The sequence below is a fragment of the Thyridium curvatum genome (genome assembly GCF_004353045.1).
Source record: "Thyridium curvatum strain D216 chromosome Unknown NODE_60_length_267819_cov_83.081011, whole genome shotgun sequence".
NCBI lineage: Eukaryota > Fungi > Ascomycota > Sordariomycetes > Thyridiales > Thyridiaceae > Thyridium > Thyridium curvatum.
Genome location: NW_022156815.1, coordinates 169,272 through 188,974, shown reverse-complemented (window position 1 = coordinate 188,974; position 19,703 = coordinate 169,272). Strand labels below are relative to the sequence as shown.

General features: G+C 56.7%; 5 protein-coding genes across 5 annotated transcripts; 2 read left to right on the top strand and 3 right to left on the bottom strand.

Moving 5' to 3' along the window:
- Positions 1 to 1,021: 1,021 nt before the first annotated feature.
- Positions 1,022 to 4,756, bottom strand: E0L32_008835 (uncharacterized protein; the record flags this gene model as incomplete). The annotated part of the gene is made up of 9 exons (XM_031143733.1): positions 1,022 to 1,494; positions 1,627 to 2,270; positions 3,085 to 3,140; positions 3,403 to 3,459; positions 3,518 to 3,994; positions 4,049 to 4,234; positions 4,287 to 4,324; positions 4,380 to 4,560; positions 4,661 to 4,756. 9 exons carry the CDS (start codon positions 4,754 to 4,756, stop codon positions 1,022 to 1,024), a joined length of 2,208 nt encoding a protein of 735 aa, XP_030991699.1.
- A 4,012-nt stretch (positions 4,757 to 8,768) lies between these two features.
- Positions 8,769 to 11,686, bottom strand: E0L32_008834 (uncharacterized protein; the record flags this gene model as incomplete). Its single annotated transcript, XM_031143732.1, has 4 exons — positions 8,769 to 8,812; positions 8,877 to 11,385; positions 11,450 to 11,607; positions 11,668 to 11,686. 4 exons carry the CDS (start codon positions 11,684 to 11,686, stop codon positions 8,769 to 8,771), a joined length of 2,730 nt encoding a protein of 909 aa, XP_030991698.1.
- Positions 11,687 to 12,478: 792 nt separating this feature from the next.
- On the top strand, positions 12,479 to 13,992 carry E0L32_008833 (uncharacterized protein; the record flags this gene model as incomplete). The annotated part of the gene is made up of 3 exons (XM_031143731.1): positions 12,479 to 12,565; positions 12,727 to 12,904; positions 12,998 to 13,992. 3 exons carry the CDS (start codon positions 12,479 to 12,481, stop codon positions 13,990 to 13,992), a joined length of 1,260 nt encoding a protein of 419 aa, XP_030991697.1.
- A 162-nt stretch (positions 13,993 to 14,154) lies between these two features.
- On the bottom strand, positions 14,155 to 15,735 carry E0L32_008832 (uncharacterized protein; the record flags this gene model as incomplete). The annotated part of the gene is made up of 1 exon (XM_031143730.1): positions 14,155 to 15,735. The coding sequence occupies one exon, from the start codon at positions 15,733 to 15,735 to the stop codon at positions 14,155 to 14,157; it is 1,581 nt and encodes a 526-aa protein (XP_030991696.1).
- Positions 15,736 to 17,560: 1,825 nt separating this feature from the next.
- On the top strand, positions 17,561 to 19,577 carry E0L32_008831 (uncharacterized protein; the record flags this gene model as incomplete). Its single annotated transcript, XM_031143729.1, has 4 exons — positions 17,561 to 17,739; positions 17,795 to 17,870; positions 17,918 to 18,197; positions 19,006 to 19,577. 4 exons carry the CDS (start codon positions 17,561 to 17,563, stop codon positions 19,575 to 19,577), a joined length of 1,107 nt encoding a protein of 368 aa, XP_030991695.1.
- Between the last annotated feature and the right edge of the window lie 126 nt (positions 19,578 to 19,703).

Sequence of the window (19,703 nt, the reverse complement as noted above, 5' to 3'; positions counted from 1 at the left end):
CACCTTACTTTGGAAAGTAAAGGCCCGCTCCCTCGTTGCGTTTGCGGGGAACCTGCGCAGTTGCACGCGTAGGATCCACCTGGATCTTCCGGCTTCGTTCTGCAGATGCAACAAGTACGAAGAAGTTATCGAAATGCGTTCTACCTGACTCATCTGATAGCTGTGCCCACAGACTTCGTTCGTCCTTGGACTGACCAAAGGAGTGAAGAAGCCTGTCCATGTGAAAGAAGGACCTCTGTGATCCGCCCCCTCCTATCTTTCACCCCTCCCTCGATGGCCACCAACTGCTACAACTCTTCCCCGAGCTCCCTCCCTCCCTCCTCCCCCCCGGATCACACTGCCTCTCTCTGTAGATCAGTGCAACTCAACTGACGCACCCCGCCGTCCGCGGCAACGTTGAATGTCACCGTGTCTCGGGGGCGTTTGCCTTTAGCGCGCCGGGCTATTCCCGGGCGACGATCGCTCTTCGGCACGGAGACGATCAACCTAGTGTTAGCCATTTGACTGCCGGCATGTTCGTCGATCGGCATATCCCTCTATCACCAACCAACCATCCACCCACTCACTGGCGTACGAGAGTCAAGATCGTAAAGGGGAGGGGGGAAGGGGGAGGGGGCTTGATCATTATCTCCAAAGGGGAGGGGGGAATAGTGAAAACCGCTAGAGCAGTGTTGAATGAGACATCAAGATCCTAAAACACCGACCGACCCAGTCTTCAGCATCACTCGTGACGTTGCCACCCCAAACCTCGCGCCCTCCAAACACGAGCGCAGCATGCGGCGCACCGTTGCCACCAAGCTGCCTCACCCATCCACACCAGGGGGCCTCCTTCTCTGTCTAGACCTACGCAACCAAGTGTGCAACTTGCCCAACATCCAACCCCCTGTATCCTCCTCCCTGACCAACTCCCGAGACTAACACGCAGAGTGCAAGGTCCATCCAACCATCGCCCGGAAATGGCTCCGCCCACTATACCTTTCTACTACAACGTCTCTCTACCTCTGCCGCCACGAGCACACGGTCAAATCGGCCGGTACACATACCGATAGTCCGACAGGAGCTCGAGCGCCTGCTGCCGCCCCTTGGCCTCGATCAGGTGCTTGGCGTGCAGCGCGTCGAGCTTCTCGTCGGCGTTGCGCCGGCTGCGCGCGTTGGCCGCGTCCACACGGGCTTTCACCTCGGCCGGCATCTCGGCCGGCAGCGCCCAGCGGGGCAAGGGGCCCAGCTCGGGCCAGACGCCGTAGTGCCGCAGCGCCGCGTTGAGCCCGGAGCACGCGTCGTCCACGGGCCCGCCCGCGACCTCGACCGCCATGTAGTCGACGAAGCCCTTGAGGCTCAGCAGCGGCATCCCGCCGTAGGGAATGGTCCGCCTGCCCGGCGGCCCGCGCTGCACGACGCGGTGGTCGAACCGCCAGGCCTCGAGCACGGCCTTGAACTCGTAGTCGGCCTGGTCCACGGGCTCGAACATGGCCATGGGCTTGAAGTAATTCTTCCCTGTGTGGTTGTGGCTCATGTCAGCGGTTCTGCCTCTCTTTCCAGTGGATCTGTCCGTCGCCCCGTCGCCCCCCCAGGTGCGGGAGGGGAGGCAGATGATGAACCATTTGGTTTATGAGGGTATTTACTTACAAACGTTGTGCTCGGTCTGAGTCTCATTGACATCGAGCCAGCTCGAAAACACCTCGGGGGTAAGGTATCCAGTCCGCTGGGGGTCCAAGACCACAAAGAAGCTCGCCATGAGGTCTACAAACATGGCTTTCGGAGACCCATCGGGGTAGAACAGGTGTTGCCAGACACGGCCTGACTGAGGCTGCTGCTGGCCGCCTGGCGGATTCTGCGGAGGTGGAGGTGGTACTGCACCGGCACCGGGACTCGGCTGCTGAAACTGCTGGTACTGCTGCTGCGGCGGCTGCTGCTGGTACTGCTGCCGTGGCGGAGGCGGAGGCGGCGGCTGATATTGCTGCTGTGGTGGCGGTGGCGGCGGAGCCTGAGACTGATGCTGATACTGAGACTGAGACTGAGACTGTCTCTGCGAGCCCGAAGGCTGCCTCGGCGGCAGAGGCGGCCGGTCGCCAGCCGCCGATGATGACGATGACGGTGTCACCGGGATCAGGGTCTCGTATCCCGGCGGCCGAGGCGGGATCGGTGGCGCTCGATCATCCATGCCGTCCCGTGTTCTTGGCCCTTGGCGGGAGCCGTTGCGGGGTGTGGGAATTCTCCAACGAGACCGCCGATCGGATCGGTAGGGGGCGGTGGGGTTCAGGAAGCTCCGGCTTGGCTCCGTGTTAGTTCACACACAGAGTCGGTGTTCGCGTCTGATTCTCTGACGCAGCCAGATCTTTCCAATCCAAAAGACAGGACACGGAAGTGCCTTGATCATAACCACCGTTGAGATTCCACGGTGCTTATATGGCGCATCCAGCGGTGTTGGCGCCCTCCCTTCCTCAGGCAGGTCTAGACTGTTGCGGAGCTGAGCCGATGCCAAGAAGACCTGCCTCCGAAACTACGCCCAATCCGGCCGAGCTGGACTTTTGACAACTGCATTGCTGCCATTCTTTTGGCAGACACGCGCAGAAAATCTGCCCAACCCATGGTCCAAGCTGTCCACTCTCGGCTACCGTGGGCGCAGCTTCGAAGGTTAGTCCCAACTCAGTCAATTGTTGTCTCTGAAGCTGTCAGTTTCAGATATCTCGAATAGTGGGTGGCTGAGGAGGCATGCGTACATTGAAAGGAGCCTCGCCTGGTCTTCAGTCAACCAAAGCCGGCAGCTTAATCTCAGGATATCTGTTCGATGCAACAATGGGAAATGGGCAGTCTGTGTCAAAGTAATCCACATCCTCCGTGACACATAAGCACCTTATCGGACCAACACCCCTGAACCGGATCGTTGTGTGTAAAGAACATAATCTTAATCTATTGACATCATCAATTAAGGACAGCGAGAACGTTAAATGAACCGTCCTGGACCAGTACCAGGTATGGGTATCTCCGCGAACGCAGCGCGGCAAATTATGTCCGAGAAACAAGACTCCATCCTTCCAACCACGTGCTAGTCCATCATAGAATCATTACACTTGTAAGCCGTACAAGACCCTTCCGTCATATTGCATGCCCAGCCAGAGACCATGATCCATGTAGTGAATCTGCGAGTATTAAAAAACATCGAGACCATATGCATCAAAAAAGACACCAGAAAATAACGCGTTCGGTCTGTCCTCGTTCGAATGGACAGCGAACGCCGAACACCACTCAGAAGATGACGCCGGTACCGATGACTGGTGTACGAGGAGCAGATACAGACGCATTAAGCGGCAGTGAAGGTCAACGCGAGCGAATTTTTCTGTCGTGCCAAACCCTTCTCCCTCGGCAACCACGTACGCCTACATGCGATTATAGCATGATAACCGCGAGACCAGCAACTGCAAGCATGCCACCGACGGGTGCAGCAGTCATTTGAGGACCCTTCACACATGTCAGCCAAGGCATTCCAAGAGCGAGTTTCGCGACGTATAACACTTACAGCGTTGGTACCAGTCCGAGACGAAGCCTGGCTGCTCAACGCGCTGGAAGCAGATGAGCCAGTCAGATGAGAGGTGATGGTAGATGAACCGATGGTAGTAACGCCAGTTTCACCATTGGAGCCCGTCGTGGTAGAGACAATTGGCGAGGTCGTCTCCGTCACAGGAGCTGAGGTGGCGCCAACGACACCGCCGATACCAGACAGAGTGCTGGCACCGGTCGAGGTGACGGTCGAGGAGCCGCTGGTGATCACAGTCGTGAAGCTGGAAGTCGTGATGGCGGATGCGGAGCCGGTCTCAGCACCGCTGCCAGAAGCACCTGAAGACGACTCTCCATTGCCGCCAGCACCACCAGCGCCGCCGAGGATGGTGGTCGAGCCAACAGTGGACGTCAGAGTCGAGCCGTCAGTAGTGATGACGGAAACGATTGCCGAGGTGGTAATGGCGCTCGACGAGCCACCCGAGCCAGATCCGGAGCCCTGTGTCTCAAGTTAATACACTGGCTCGCCATCATAGCCTCTGGACTGACGTACACCTGCACCTCCTGCTCCACCAGCAAAGATGGTGGTCGAACCGACAGTCGTAGTGACAGCCGAGCCATCAGAGGTGATGGTCGAAACGATGGCCGAAGTAGTGACGGCGCTCGACGAGCCAGCACCACCGGCACCAGCACCAGTAGTAGCACCACCTGCAGCCTCGGTCTTACCAGGGACCAGAGACTATGTGACAGTCAGCACTTGTAGCTTTGCCATGTTAGCATGGGACGCTTACAGGGGCGCCTACAGAAGTGGGGATGGAAACGCCGGCAGCTGTGGCCTGGTCAGTATTCTGAACAAGTTTGCACTCCTCATAGGTGTGGCTTACTCTTGCAATAGTCGAGGCCGAAGGCGACAACCTTGGCAGCGGCAGCATCGTCATTGCAGGACTGGTAGGAGCAGTCGCGGACCCCATACAAGAAGTTCTGGTTCTTGCAGAGACATGCGACATCGGTGCCGCTGCAGCCGAGCTCACCAGCCTTGGCGACCATGTTCGAGACACAGACTTTCTGTGAAACGGAGGCGCGGTGTTAGTGAAGAGAAGCAAAGGTACCGGAACTGAGACGAGGGACAACACTGAGAGCAATGACTGCTAAGGACATGACTTACACCGCACTGAGGGAAATCGGCCGGGATATCCTGGGCGACAGCGGTCGCCGAGAGGGCGCCGATGATGGCGATCATCGAGTTGGCGGTGACCTTCATCTTGATCTCGAGTCTGTCTGAGAGGGTTGATCAGCTGGCGTGTTGAGTGAAACCTGACGTCTTGTATGGTCGAAGAGTGAAGGAGAGATGATATTGTAACGAAGGGCCGGGAAGCGCGCGTCTCGTCAAAAGGAAAAGACAGAGAGGAGGATGGGGACTGATGATATCAAGCCAAGGGTCTGATCGGGTGTGAAAGTGAAAGTAGTCAAGGAAAAAGAGGATGCCGGTGCAGAGCAAAAGTGTAGCTCCAAACAAGTGAACAAGAGCGAGCTCGCTGTGACGTGTTGACATACCTGATTGGATCCTGTAGAGGGGCTGGTGATGGTGACGAGAGTGAGGACTTCGGTTTGACGATTGCGAAGCTGTGAGCTCCAAGTGGATGGCACAAACAGGTATCCGAAGATGGAATGGGAGACAGGTGAGAGAAGGGTGAGGTGTGTGTGAGAGAGAAGAGAGATAGATGATCTGGGGACGAGGCAGGCTTAAAAACCAGAGGCTGGAGCAGCAGGTGGGAGTTAGTCGAGAGGCAGGTAGGCAAAGTAGGGGAAAGTAGGAAAAAGTAGGTACGACGATGGGTGGGACACGGTGAGGTAAGGCGACTTCCAGGTTTGGGGGGTGACAAGGGTCGGCCAGCAGGAAAGATGAGGCCCGGCAGGTCAGGCAGGAAACAATGACAAGTACCTACCCGCTATGCTGTGTGTCTGGTCTGGTGGTTTGGTGTCTCGATTCTCGATCCGAACTCAACGTGATTTACGGTCCCGGGTGGAGGAGCAAGCTTACGATGCTGGTGGCGGCGATGCAGTGACGACGAGGGTTGTTTACTTGGCGAGCTGGCTCCTTGTCATTGCTTCCACCTCCCTCCGCATTTCAACAACGTCACAGAGAGCAAAAGTGCCCGGCCACGACCATTCAGACCTGCCTGCTGTCCAGATGATCTCAAACAGCCCGTGTCTACCGGGGCCCGATCCCCTCTGGTACTTCCGGGCTTGGTGGACCAGAATTGACTGGCTTGTGGACAGCGGATATCCAATATCCCGCCACCGAGCCATGGCCAGTGACTACCTAGGTTACCGGTCTCTTCCTCATGGGTTGCCTCATGTCAATTGCCCCGTGCAACGAAACGAGACCACCGGCCGACGAACAGGGCATGGCCAGAAGGGAAAGGGTAAAAAGAAAAAAAGAAAAAAACGAACAAAAGTTACCAACTCAATCTGCCCTGCTTGGCCTGCGTAGACTGTGCCTCCTCCTCCACTTGTATGATGAAAGATCTGCCGCTAAAATGAAGGGCCTGGACGGCCGATGTCTCTGGCCCTGTCCGCTGTGGGTCTTCCGGGTGCAAGAAAGTACCTATCTATCGCCCGCCCACTCTTTTGGATCCTGAGCTTGTTATTACTCCTCGTTGCTGTGTTGTCTCTCCATCTTCCGTGCATGGTAGAACCTCAAGCTGTCACCCCATCAGGCGAGGCGACGTCCTTGTTGGCTGGGCCACGAAACGAGGATCGGGCTACGAAGTACCTAAGGTACAATAGAGGCGGTTAGCCTGCAGTAGTCCGATTCTCAAAAGTGGGTGTTGATGTCAAGCAAGGTCTCGCCGACTAGGTAACGCATCCCGAAGCTCGCTGGTTGCATCGTAAACTCAATCATCACCAAACCTTATGTTTTCTCCTCCTTGTCACTTGTTTCGCTATCGCTCCGGAGGCCCCTACGATGCAATCCTTGGTTTCCGGGGAAGGCTAGGGGCAAAGTCAACCGGCACCGAAGCACGACTCTCTGCCTCGTAGGAACAAATCGACGCGTCATCTTTCAGCGTGTTACTGCAGGCTCGGGGCAATCTCCTCCTTGGCCGTCCAGCTTGTTTCTGCGTCACGAACAATCAACCTGAGGTAACCGGCTTGCCCGTCGTGGCCTGTAGCCTGTGTCAAGTTGGTGCTGGGGTACCACAAGAGGCGGGCAGCCACGAAATGTGACGCCGTCCAGGAACCTACCTACAGCACCAGCACTGGCGACAAAGTACTTGGTCGAGACACCCAATCCCCGCCACGGCTCATGTATGCCGTCTCGGCGCCTCCCATCATCCATGGCAGAAATGGCCCGGAAATTCTGGTGTCACTTGTGCGAGCGACGGGACCCTTTTCCAATTCCCTCTTGTCAAATCTTGATCCCCTCGTCCGACAGAGGTCGAGAGACGGGGTGGTCGAACGAACGCAAGGACTTCTTCGTCCGTACCTACCTCATAATGATGATGTTGGAGGTTGGAGGGGCAAGCCACTTTCACTTTGGCGTCCGTCGCCCGGGCATTCGATGAAGTCAGGTTTTTGAGTGGAGAGGAGTTGATGCAAGACAGCTGAAATCTCCCTGTTGGCAGCTTCTCATTGGCCAATCAGTCCAGACTAGGAAGCTCTTTCAGCAGGGCAAGCTCTTGGGGCGACAGGGGCACCCGGCCATGCTTGCAGGGGTCAGGCAGCCCGAGAGCGGGGGAGGACGGCTTTTGCATCCATGGATGGCTGGGCGATGTCCAGATAAACCTGGAAACCCATGCATACCGCTCTCGAGGCCTGCCGTGTTGTGTCATCGACACACAGTCGCAATATCGACATCTTGGTGTTCTTGCTACCTACTCTCGACTGCTTCAGGCGGCTTTGGCTGCCATCATGTTCAGGTTGTTCTCCGACAAGAGATCAAGATTGCTTCTCCTTGGGTTGTGAATCGCCCATTAAGCGGCACTGAGGTGTGGTGCTCCGACTGCTTCCAATTTCCTATTGATCGGCACAGTGACCCGGCCTATCACACCCTCGGCAAACGCCGACTTTCCAGCACATCACCAGAGCTGATGTCATCCCACAAGGGTAATCCTGGCGAACATCCCACTGCACCTCTCGACGCTCTCTCAAAAAGAGAACCCCACAGGTGCTTGTCACTTGTGTCTAGTCCCGTAGCTTTGATGCCAACCATCACGATTTGGACCTAATTCATGGTCACGATGAGGACTTTGGAAAGCGAACGACGGCTCTACTTGTTCGTCTCCACCGGCTTGACCGCCAGTGCAATAGCCCGGCATGGTGGACCTGCAGTAGACCTGCCGACATGGAGGGTGAGCTCAGTCATGTGTGCGAACTATCTTGATTATCTTCCCTACATTTGGACGAAGCAAGTGCTCCATCTGGCAGTCGACGGGGCGACAAAAAATGACCCTCCTCGCGTTATACCTACCATCTAGCCAGATTGATAACAGGGACGGGTCTGGCGTTCTGTCAAATGGAAGCCAACCTACCCCTTGCCTGGTCGATCTCACGAGAATAGAGGCTGGGCTGTCAATCCAGCAAATGATCGACGCCACGTCCAGCGTCGGCGGTTTATCAAGGGATCTCACACTCACCTCTTTCTGGCGATTAGCCGAGATGAGCAAGACACTACCCAGAGCGTCGGGACGGACTTTCCACAAGCCATTGGCTAGCCTCAACTTTTCCTTTCACAGAGCCGAGATTCACAACTCCACGATGGGAGCAATCCCGGGCAGGGGCATAACATGGTGTGCGCTTCTGGCCCAGCCTCCCCTCCCCGGACCGAAGATCACACTTGCGCTACTAATCCCATACATCTTCTCTCATCACAATGGCCAATGCATTGTGGTCCTCGGGTTGCATGTAAATTCCATGTTCATTTCGGCCTAACTAACGCCTGGTGAATCAAACACCCGAGCAGAATGCATCACGATATAGGGCGCGCAAGCGCGGTGAGTTGTACACTGTTCTAGGGTGACCGCGTAAAGGAGATGCAGAAACAAAGGTCAAGGCGCCCCAACAATGATAACCCAAGCAGACAACGAATTCGCAAAAGGCCCGGTCCCAAATCCCAACTGTACACAAAGGAAAATACCATACCCTTTGATCCGCGATCACCAAGCCCAGCCAATGATCGCCATAATTACATCCGCGCCGTCCCTTGTCATGTACTAGTTGTCTCCTTCGTTACACATTCTCATCAGGTCCACAGCGGCAATGGGCTAGGTCCTCTAACCGCTGCACATTATGCAGGCCTCGGGGTTCTCAATGCTGCCTGTTGACGTTGTTAGCTTCTATACGATACAAGACCATCTCAGACGAGCGAGGAATTCACTTACAAGCAAGGACAGCCTCCGAGTAGATGTCCATCTCCCGCTCCTTGCTCTCCGAGTCCTGGTCCTCGGCCTCGTCGCCCTTCTTGCCGTTCAGCTTCAGCTCCTCGAGCTGGGGCTTCTCCTGGGGCTCGGTAGGCAGAGCCTTGGGGGACTCGCCCTCGTCCTGGTCAGCCTTGAAAGGGGTAGGCTTGGAGGGCGACGCGACAGGACGGGAGGGGGCAACGGCCTGAGCCGGGGGCGGGGTGGTGCTTGGAGTGGGGATGCCGTTGCTAACAGCAGACGCCGTGTTCTCCGAAGACTCCTTCTTGGCATACATGGGGCGAGGCACAGCCGAGGGCGAAGACATGTAAGAACCGCTGGGAGGAGCACGCTTCTTGATGCCACGCTCCTTGGCGACGCTCGAGTCCTGCACGCGCAGAGCCTCCTGGTCGACAGTGAACTGGATAGGCTGAGCAGCAGCCTGGGTACGGAGGTAGTACATGCCGGTCTTGAGACCAAGCTTCCAGCCAGTGAAGTGCATGGACGTGATCTTACCCATGGTAGGCTCGCGCATGTGGATGTTGAGCGACTGAGACTGGTCGATGAAGGCGCCACGGTCGGCAGCCATCTGGACGACAGTTCGCTGAGAGATCTCCCAGACAGTCTTGTACAGAGCCTTGATGTCGGCAGGAATGTTGGGGATGTTCTGGATAGATCCCTGCTCGGCAATGATGCGGTTCTTCATGGCATCAGACCACAGGCCCATGTCGACGAGGTCCTTGAGCAGCCAAGGGTTGACAACCTGGAACTCGCCAGCGAGGACGCGACGCTGGTAAATGTTGGAAGTGTAGGGCTCGAAGCACTCGTTGTTACCCAGGATCTGGGAGGTGCTGGCAGTGGGCATGGGGGCGACCAGCAGACTGTTGCGGACACCCGTCTCGGCAATCTTGGCCTTCAGAGACTCCCAGTCCCACAGGTCAGTGGGCTTGACATTCCACATGTCGTACTGGAGGATACCCTTGGACACAGGAGAGCCCTCGTAGGTCGAGTATGGGCCCTGCTCCTTGGCCAAGTCGCTCGATGCAGTCAGAGCGGCGTGGTAGATGGTCTCGAAGATCTGCTTGTTGAGCTCGCGAGCCTCGGGAGACTCGAAGGGCATACGCAGAGCGAGGAAAGCATCGGCCAGACCCTGGACACCAAGGCCGATAGGGCGGTGGCGCATGTTGCTGTTACGAGCCTCCTGGACGGGGTAGTAGTTGACATCGATGATCTTGTTCAGGTTGCGGACAACAACCTGGGTGACCTCGTGAAGCTTCTTGAAGTCGTAGACGCCCTCGTTGTAGTCAACAAAGGAGGGCAGGGCAAGGGACGCCAGGTTGCACACAGCGACCTCATCGGGAGCGCAGTACTCGATGATCTCAGTGCACAAGTTGGAGCTGCGGATGGTACCCAGGTTCTGCTGGTTGCTCTTGCGGTTGCAGTGGTCCTTGTAGAGCATGAAGGGGTTACCAGTCTCGGTCTGAGCCTCGAGAATAGCGTACCAGAGCTTCTGGGCCTTCATCGTCTTACGACCCTTGCCCTCCTTCTCGTACTTCTCGTACAGAGCCTCGAACTCGTCGCCGTAGCAGTCGGCAAGACCAGGGCACTCGTTGGGGCACATGAGGGTCCAGTCACCGTTCTTCTCGACGCGCTTCATGAAGAGGTCGGGAATCCAGAGGGCGAGGAAAAGATCACGGGCACGGACCTCCTCCTTACCGTGGTTCTTGCGCAAGTCAAGGAACTCGAAGACATCGGCGTGCCACGGCTCCAGGTAGATGGCGAAAGCACCGGGACGCTTGTTGCCACCCTGGTCAACATAGCGAGCCGTGTTGTTAAAGACACGCAGCATGGGGATGATGCCGTTGGACGTGCCGTTGGTGCCAGCAATATAGGAGCCAGTGGCACGAATGCGGTGGACGTTCAGGCCAATGCCGCCAGCCATCTTGGAGATCATGGCGCAGGTCTTGAGGGTGTCATAGATGCCCTCGATGCTGTCATCCTTCATGTCGACCAGGAAGCAGGAAGACAGCTGAGCCTGGGGCGTACCAGCGTTGAAGAGGGTAGGGGAAGCATGGGTGAAGAACTTGCTGGACATGAGATTGTAGGTCTCAATGACTCGCTCAATGTTGTCTCCCCAGATACCCACGGCAACACGCATGATCATGTGCTGGGGACGCTCAACGATCTTGCCGTTGAGCTTGAGCAGGTACGAGCGCTCCAGAGTCTTGAAGCCAAAGTACTGGTAGTTGAAGTCTCGGTCATAGACAATGGCCGAGTCCAAGTCCTCCTTGTGGCGCATGACACAGTCATACGTCTCCTGGGCAATCATGGGAGACGGCCTGCCGTTCTTGGGGTTGACATAGTGGTAGAGGTCGCTGACCACAGAAGACCACTGCTTCTTTGTCTGCTTGTGGAGGTTGGACACTGCGATACGGGCAGCGAGGATGGCATAGTCAGGGTGGGTGACCGTCATGTACGCCGCGGTCTCGGCAGCCTGGAGGGAACAATAGAAGTGAGCACTCGAGTCTGAGTTGAAACCAAGGGACATCTGAACTTACAAGATCGTCCAACTGGGCAGTGGTGACACCGCCATAGACACCCGAGATGACCTTCTGGGTGATAGCCACAGGGTCAACATGCTCCGTGTCAAGGCCATAACACAGGCGAGAGACGCGGGCTGTGATCTTGTCAAACTGGACACGCTCCTGGCGTCCGTCTGGGAGGAAACCTGTCAGTATTCTTGAGGCTTTCCAGGAGGCAATTGAGGGAGACATACCGCGCTTTCGGACGAACATGGTCGTCGATGTGGAATAGTGAAGCCGGGAAGGCGGGCAAAGATTCAACGACGAGCAGATGCAACTATCGCCAATGCGCGGCAAAAGAAAAGACTGTGATCACGAAGGCACTGCAGCGGGGTATCAAACACGTCTCTTATCGTCGTAAGAGATCAACTGCAGGTGTTCACACGCGTCTTCGTTGCGTGTTGTGGTTGAATGGAGGAGGGGAGAGGGTGAGAAGGAGAAAGGTTGCCATGGGATGCCACTTAAATGCAACGCGCTCCAGCGTGTGAATTGGGACTTTAGCGTGCAGAACGCGTCCTGCAGGTGTCAAGACGCCAGGCAGCCCTGGCCTTAAAGTGGCGCGCGAAAAACAAAGCAAGTGGGGCGCGCTGGGAAGACCGCGTAAAGAGGTTTTTGCGCTGAGGGCTCCCTGTGCCACCCTCTTGCCCCCCTGTAATCCAGGCTGTCCAGGGCGATACAGGCGGGCTTATGTAAGAAGTCCATCACCAATCCGACGTCAATTCCAACCCAAGCACTTTTCGTAATAATAAACAGCCGGCATCGCAGCTCCAGAACGAGAGATGTGACTAACACAGCTCAGCATCCACCCAACCCCCAGAGCAAAGAAAGGAGCAGGCCCATTCCAGAGGAGGTGCCGGCTGCCTAATATCGAGTCATAGAGGGAATCCGTCCTTTATATGAGCCTACATGATAGCATCTCGAAGAGCAGTGTTTCTCTGTAGAAGGCCGATCGTCTCTGGAATTCGCACTACGCCACCACGGTCACCCCTGGCCAGCTTCGTCGCCATGGCCTCGACTACAAGTGAACCATCGGCACCGGCGCCCACCGTGTCTGAGACGCAGGCTCCGACTTACTCTCCGAGGTATATCGATGTAAGTCCGGTCGGCTCGTAGCTATGCAGATCACCAAGCAACCTACCAATCTGTAATTCAGACTCGTCTGTTTTATGGACACACGAATCCGCCGTGTGATGCTTGCATATCCAGGTAAAACGCTCAGTCCGGCTGACAAAAACAAACCCCCTAAGTAACAGATTGGCATCAACCTCGCCGACCCTATTTTCAGAGGCCGTTATCATGGCAAGCAGCGGCATCCCGATGACCTGAAGGCCGTCGTGCAGCGAGCCAAGGATGTCGGCTGCACGAAAATGATAGTCACGGGCTCAAGCTTCAAGAGCTCGCGCAATGCTCTGAAACTGGCAGAGGAGTTCCGTATGTTTTGTTTTGTCATCATGCCCGTACCGTACTGTATCCATTGCATCACACCCGACTAACACCTTGCCCCCCCTTCGGCTCCTCCAACAGCCGGCACGGTCTACACAACCGCCGGCATCCACCCCTGCAACAGCGTCATCTTCACCTCGTCCCACCCGCACCACCACGAGGCCGACGACGACGAACACACGGCGGCCTGCGACCCGGACCCGGACAAGCCCATCTCGGACGAGGCCACCGTCGACGCCGCCAGGAGCGACAGCATCATCGCCGACCTCCGGGATCTCGTCGCGGAGGCCCGCTCGTCGCGCGGGCTCGTGGCCTTTGGCGAGTTCGGCCTCGACTACGACCGGCTGCACTACTGCACCAAGGCCGCGCAGCTGCACTCCTTCCGCGCGCAGCTCGGGCTCGCGGCCTCCCTCCGGCCGCAGCTGCCGCTCTTCCTGCACTCGCGCGCCTGCCACGCCGACTTCGTGGCGCTGCTGCGCGAGGCGTTCGGCGAGCGGCTCGAGCGGCTGGAGAGGGGCGGCGTCGTGCACAGCTTCACGGGCACCGCGGACGAGGCGCGCGAGCTCATGGACCTGGGCCTGCACATCGGCGTCAACGGGTGCAGCTTCAAGACGGCGGACAACTGCGCCGTCGTGCGCGAGATCCGCCTCGACAGGCTCATGATCGAGACCGATGGGCCCTGGTGCGAGGTCCGGCCCACGCACGAGGGTTGGAAATACCTGGTGGATAAGAAGCCCGAGGGTACTCCCTCGGACGGAAGCGCCGCCGCCGCTGTCACGTCAGCTGGTGCCAATGGTGCCCCTGAAGCACCCGCAAATGGCAATGCCGGTGGGAAGAAGCAAGGCAGCAGGAAGCAGCCCCAGAAGAAGGAGCCCGAGGTGCCGGAGCGCTTCAAGAGTGTTAAGAAGGAGAAGTGGGTGGAAGGCGCCATGATCAAGGGCCGCAATGAGCCATGCTCTATCGAAAGGATCGCCAAGATTGTGGCGGGCATCAAGGGAGTCACCGTCGAAGAGGTGTGCGAAGCAGCATGGGCAAACACAGTCAAGGTATTTGGCTTGGAACGAACAGAGACATAGAGTAGATACCCGAGAGCCACACCCATGCAAGACGCTGAACATAATTTCATCATAACCTCCAACCAGCCCCCAATGCATAACCAGGCCGTCCCGAAACCATACACTGAACGCCCAATTTCCCAAATAGTAGACAACTCGGCTCATAGCCAGACAGGCAAAAGCTCAAATCCCCGAGCCCTTGTGACCTCTGATCCTCCCATCTCTGACAGCGCCAATCGTTACGCCCTCTTCTCCGGTCATCCAACCGGGCATGCGCTCACCATCTATCACGCCCATTTCGACCAGTTGTCTCAACCCAGCAAACACGTGCGACCCATGGAAGGTGAGCCTGACTTCCGGCCGCCACCTTGGACCATCCTTGTCCTGTTCTGCATCGACATCCCTGGGATCCTGTGCGTCCTCTCGAGCTTCGGCCTCCTGCAAAAACTCCTTTTCGATCAAGCTGCGGCGGCCTCCAGTTGTTCTACGGTGGCCCGATGCATCGCCGTCCTGTTCATCCACAACATCGCCATCGTCCGGAGCGAGCGACGCAGCAGAAGGAAATGGGTCGTCCATCACGACATCAACCCTCTCCACACCGCTGCCGTCGTCGATCTTGGCCGAATCGCCGAACCGTGCCTGCGCCACCAGCTTTCTCCGTTTGGAGGCCTTCTCTCGATGTTGTGTTTCTGGCGACAATGCCCTTTTCCTGCTTGTCTCATCCAGTGGCGATATCGAATCCCCCTCGTCCGCTTCCGACAGTGGAGGTGTTGGAAGCACAGTGTCCAGCGGCGACTGCTTCTTCTTCTCGTCGGCATAAATGCTCCATCCACCTGCCGCTGCATTCGTCCGCCCTGGCCCTCGCCTGTGCAGCAGCTCGGCCATGTTCCTGGTGGACAGGCTGGTCGATTTAAGGGCGTACCGTTCGCGTGGCCGCGAGAGTGCCTTAGGGATGCCCTCTATCACCAGGCTCCGCAGACTCTTGGCCTCACCGGCGGTAGCCGGCCCGGCAGTCTGGGACTTGGAGATGTATACATGCGGTGACGCGTCGGGAAAGGCGATGTACACTGTCCTCGAGGACTCAAAGCCGACGGTTGATCTTTCGCCAGCCCTGCCTGGGACGGCCGGATCGGTATTGTAAGGGGAATCCAAGATGAATATGCGCAGCATCAAGAGCGGCAAGTCTTTGTGCCTGTCGAAATTGTAGTGCGCCTTGACGTCGGGTAGAACCTGGGCCTGTAGACTATGAAGAAAAGTAGAAGGGTGAAACCTGGGGATGTCGAGTGATCTGCCATCCGGCCTGAGAGGCTTCTCTGCATCGGCCTCTGTTTCCGGTAACCTCAGTGGCACGATACGGTATGCAGACCACTTCTGTGAGGTTGGGTGGTCGTAGAGGTACTGAAGATCAGCCATGGCTAGCTGATACATGGTCAGGCCATGTCTCCAATCGCCTTCGAGAATGCGATCGACGACCTCTCTTTTGGAGCCCTTGCGGGACTGCGATTCGACATAGAGCTCCCGAAGCTCACTGAGGGAGGAAGATGGGGGGTAAAAGTCGCCCGAGTCCTCATCCTCATCGTCCTCTTCGGCCCGGAGGTACGGCGCCGACAACGCTTGGTTGTCCTCATCAAGCCAGTCCAGCGCCAGGGACAAGAGGGATGGCCTGGACAGTCTATTCAGCACCTTGGCCACTACTGGATTCGAGGCATCGACGCGCAGGGAAGACGGTAGCCGGGCTGTAGTCGGAATGGTAATACGCGCCATGATTGCCACTGCATCCCGGCCGGTTGGGAGAGCAGAAGATGCGTAGGTGATTGGCGACAATAAAAGGCTTGACGATGTCTCACTTGACTTGCATCACGCAAGGGTCGTCAAGCACACACACACACATAAAGGTGAGATTAGGTAAGGCAGTCCCGCTGCATACACAAACGCTGTGGTGACGATTGAGACGCGCTTCGTTCAATGTGGAAGGACGCGTCCCATCAAAGCACTGTGTGTATAATGTGATCTTGATCTAATTCACACGGTGTGCACCCTTGCCAGTTGCCGCGTAAGGATTGCCAGCTGCAAGTCATTTTTGGCTTTTCTGCAGCAATGGCCCGTGCCCTCTGTTGTGATACCCCAAAAGCGAATCTACGACAGGACCAGGCCGAGCCGAGGTGAAGCCCGAGCCAAGATTGGCTGAGCAGAGATCCCGCCATCGGATGTTGTTCTTTGCCAGATTAAACCGCCATGCACCAGCTCTTATTCCCTTTAGGGTAACCCGAGCCGGTTAGTTGTGACTGGAACTGCATTTGATTGGGTTTCTACTTGTACTTAATAAACCTCCAGACCTGTCCCACGTTGTGAGAGAAGCTGGGGAAACAGCTGTGCGTCGTCGAGTACAAGAAGAAGGATTAAAATTTTGCCCACAACGGTCTGCGTAACAATGGCACTGGGACTGCACATGTGTGCTAGGTTTGGCTAGTGCGCTAGTGGAATCGAAGCTTACAAGTAGATGATTTATCATCAGCGTCATGCTACCTACGAGACTACGTCGATGGTGGACGCGCGATTTTCCGAGGCACGCCGAGACTCAAGTGCCCAAGACTGGAGTGGACTGGTGGGGGAGGCCATTCTAAGTTAGATCTATGCAACTCAATCGCCAGGTCGGTCTCGGGACTGGAGCAGGCAAGGCAGGGATCATGTCTCCCAGGGTCCACGGGCGGGATTTGATGCCAACTTGGGTTTGTAAGCACCAGACATAGGCAGTTTCTGTGCCGATTGACACACACACACATACACATACACATACACATACACATACACAACATATCCATGCATGCAGTTTGGCAGTGATGCATCCACCCACTCGTGAGTAGGTACAGCAATCTTGGGAGGGAACTTCATCTGCAACCTGCAAAGGTCCAGCCCGTATATTGTGTACCAGCCCTGCATGTGCGAGGCATGTTGGAAGAGTGGCTTGGAATTGTGCGGGCAGTGTGGCCAGAAACAGGTCGTGGGCTTGATTTGATTGGTGGTTAGCCAATGCATTTGGTGATGGGAAAGTGTCCATTCTTGCAGATAAGCGTGGGCGAAAGCACAGCATGCACGAGTCTGCAGCATGTGCGCCCTGCGGCCCTCATCCCTTCCCGCCTCCTGGGCGACAACAAGTACCTACCTAGGTACCTACATACTTCGAGCTCCAAGCAATCAGCAGAGAGTGTAGCGATCATAGAGCCGAAAAGTGTCGGAGCGTCTAGGGAGGGGCTGGCCTGTTTTCCATTGCAACGGGTACCTACTACTGCGAATCGTGCGGTGGGGCAGCTGTATAATTTTTCTTCAGGTACCTTTCGTCAGGCGCAATAGCCGGGGCGAGGTCGGCTCTGAGGAAGCTGGAGACAAAGAGAAAGTGACCTTGAGCCTGTCATCGATCCGAGGATGTAATGGGGAGTGGTACATGGCTAGTGCAGCGTGTAAAGGGCGCACCATCGGTACCTCCACCCACCCTCCCCAAGTCTCCCTGACTAATTCCACTTTTTCGAGCCCTGCTTTGCGGGCTGTGAGTCTCCCAAAACCCCCCCCACCCACAGCCCACGCTCACCCGATGGCCTCTAGTCGGCTCATTCTCCTCGCCAGTCAGTCTTCTTTCTCACAAAACGCCAAAACCTCAAGTCCGGTATCTTCGACTTCTTCGACGACAAACCAAGCATCTCTTTCGTCGGACGACACCGCTTTCGCTCACCGCGGTATTCTCTCATCTCGCCAGACACCCGGACGGCTCCCGTATCGACCCTCCGGCACGGTGCAGAGCGCGGGGCTGTGTGACTGTGACTGCCAGCCGCCAGGACTTCGCACGACGGCTCAACGCTCGCTACGACCGAGGCTCGACAAGAGCAGAGAACCAGACATCTAAAGTAAATATCGGAGATCGAGCACGTTTCCCACATCGCGCGCGCACAAGATGTCGGCCTACAGCCGCGACATCAACGTCTCGCAGTTCCTTCGGGACCTGCAGAACCAGGATGCGTCTCCCGAGAACCTCGAGAGCATGGACGACGACCTGTCCATGTTCACAAACACCCATTTCTACGACTACGACACGGGTCTGAACACGGATTTCCAGGCTCATCCCATCAAGCCCGAGACTGTAGACCCCAAGAAGTCAAAGGCCGACGAGGCAGCTCCCGCACAGCCGGCCGTAGGCGATTTTGCCTCTCTCGACGTCGACAACTTCCTACATGGTCAGTTGAACTTTTCTTCATATCATGTTACTGAGGAATTTCCCTTGCAACCCCCTTTGTTTTGTTCCCTTTTGTTCTCAGGAGGATTGTTGTTGAATGCATGGCTACGTACAACTTGCATTTCCATCATATTGCTGGTCTTGGTGATGAAGTCCAGTCAACAATATCTATTTTGCCCTGCACCAGACCAGTGTTGAGGCTCGTCACTTCAACAGTGAGGGCCACATAGTACACCGAAGGGGCGAGTGTCTCTGATGATCTATCTCGCTCTGCATTTGCTTCGTTTGCCTTACATAAACGGGGCGGCGCCGTGGCCTTGCACATGAGACGGCATCTATTGGGGCTGTGACTTTACGCACCTGCCATTTTAGCAGCGTGCGGACTCTCGCGGATCTGATGGATTGGGTCAATGGAACCCATTTGCAGGCCTCGGCCAGCTCTTTTATTGGGACAGATTGTTCCGTTTGCAGCGTTGCTTCCCCCGCGCGCCTTGCTGGTGGGAGATAGGGAAGGCTCCTTATGCGGGTTGGTGAAATCGTCATCCTGATTGGCGATGGTGCCATACCCCGTGACAAGTGCTCATCGCCCAAAGAGCAGCCAAACCCCAGCCTTTTTGCGTACTGTTGACCTTCCTTGCTTCACAAGCCCCCCTACCCGTCCAAATTGGCCCTCTTCGCATTCCCGGGCTCGATGCCCGGATTGCAATCATGTTTACTCCCCCCTCCCCTTCAATCCCAACCGCAGCCTGCTTCTCTGTTTCCTGGACTTAGACGGGCGGACCATGCTGACAATGTTACAATGTCCTCAGGCGACTTCAACTTCCCCGAGTTCGGCAACACCTACTCGTCCCCCACGATCCAGCAGTTCCCTGACAACCTGAACCTGCACGCCCATCCCAGCTCCCAGCCCGTCTACCCTGCTGTGCAGCACCCCCAGCCGGCCCAACAGCAGCCCGGCTATGCGCCCCAGGTCGCTCCTCGCGCCGGGGAGAAGCGCAAGGCCGATGCCCGCCCCATCAGTTTCGAGGAGCAGTCGCGCCTCGCCGCCGAGGAGGACAAGCGGAGACGCAATACCGCCGCCAGCGCCCGCTTCCGCATCAAGAAGAAGGCCCGCGAGCAGGCCCTCGAGAAGTCGGCCAAGGAGATGAACGAGAAGGTCACCGCCCTCGAGGGCCGCATCCAGCAGCTCGAGACCGAGAACAAGTGGCTCAAGAATATGGTTCTCGAGAAGAACGGCGGCAACGAGGAGTACCTCTCCAAGCTCATGGAAGACCTCAACAACAAGTCGGCTGCCGAGTTCAAGAACGGTGCCAAGGACAGGGCTGCGCCCAAAGCGGAGGCAAGAAAAAGCGTAGACCTGGCGAACGACATGAGTGGATGAGGTGTCGCATAGAACTCCAAGCATGAAGGGGTGGTTACCGGCGTTGCAGGTCTATCGGGTGGGTTAGCGATTGTGGGCTCTCGTTGTGAGGCACCTGGGGCGGTTTTGTTTTTTTTGGGGTTTCTC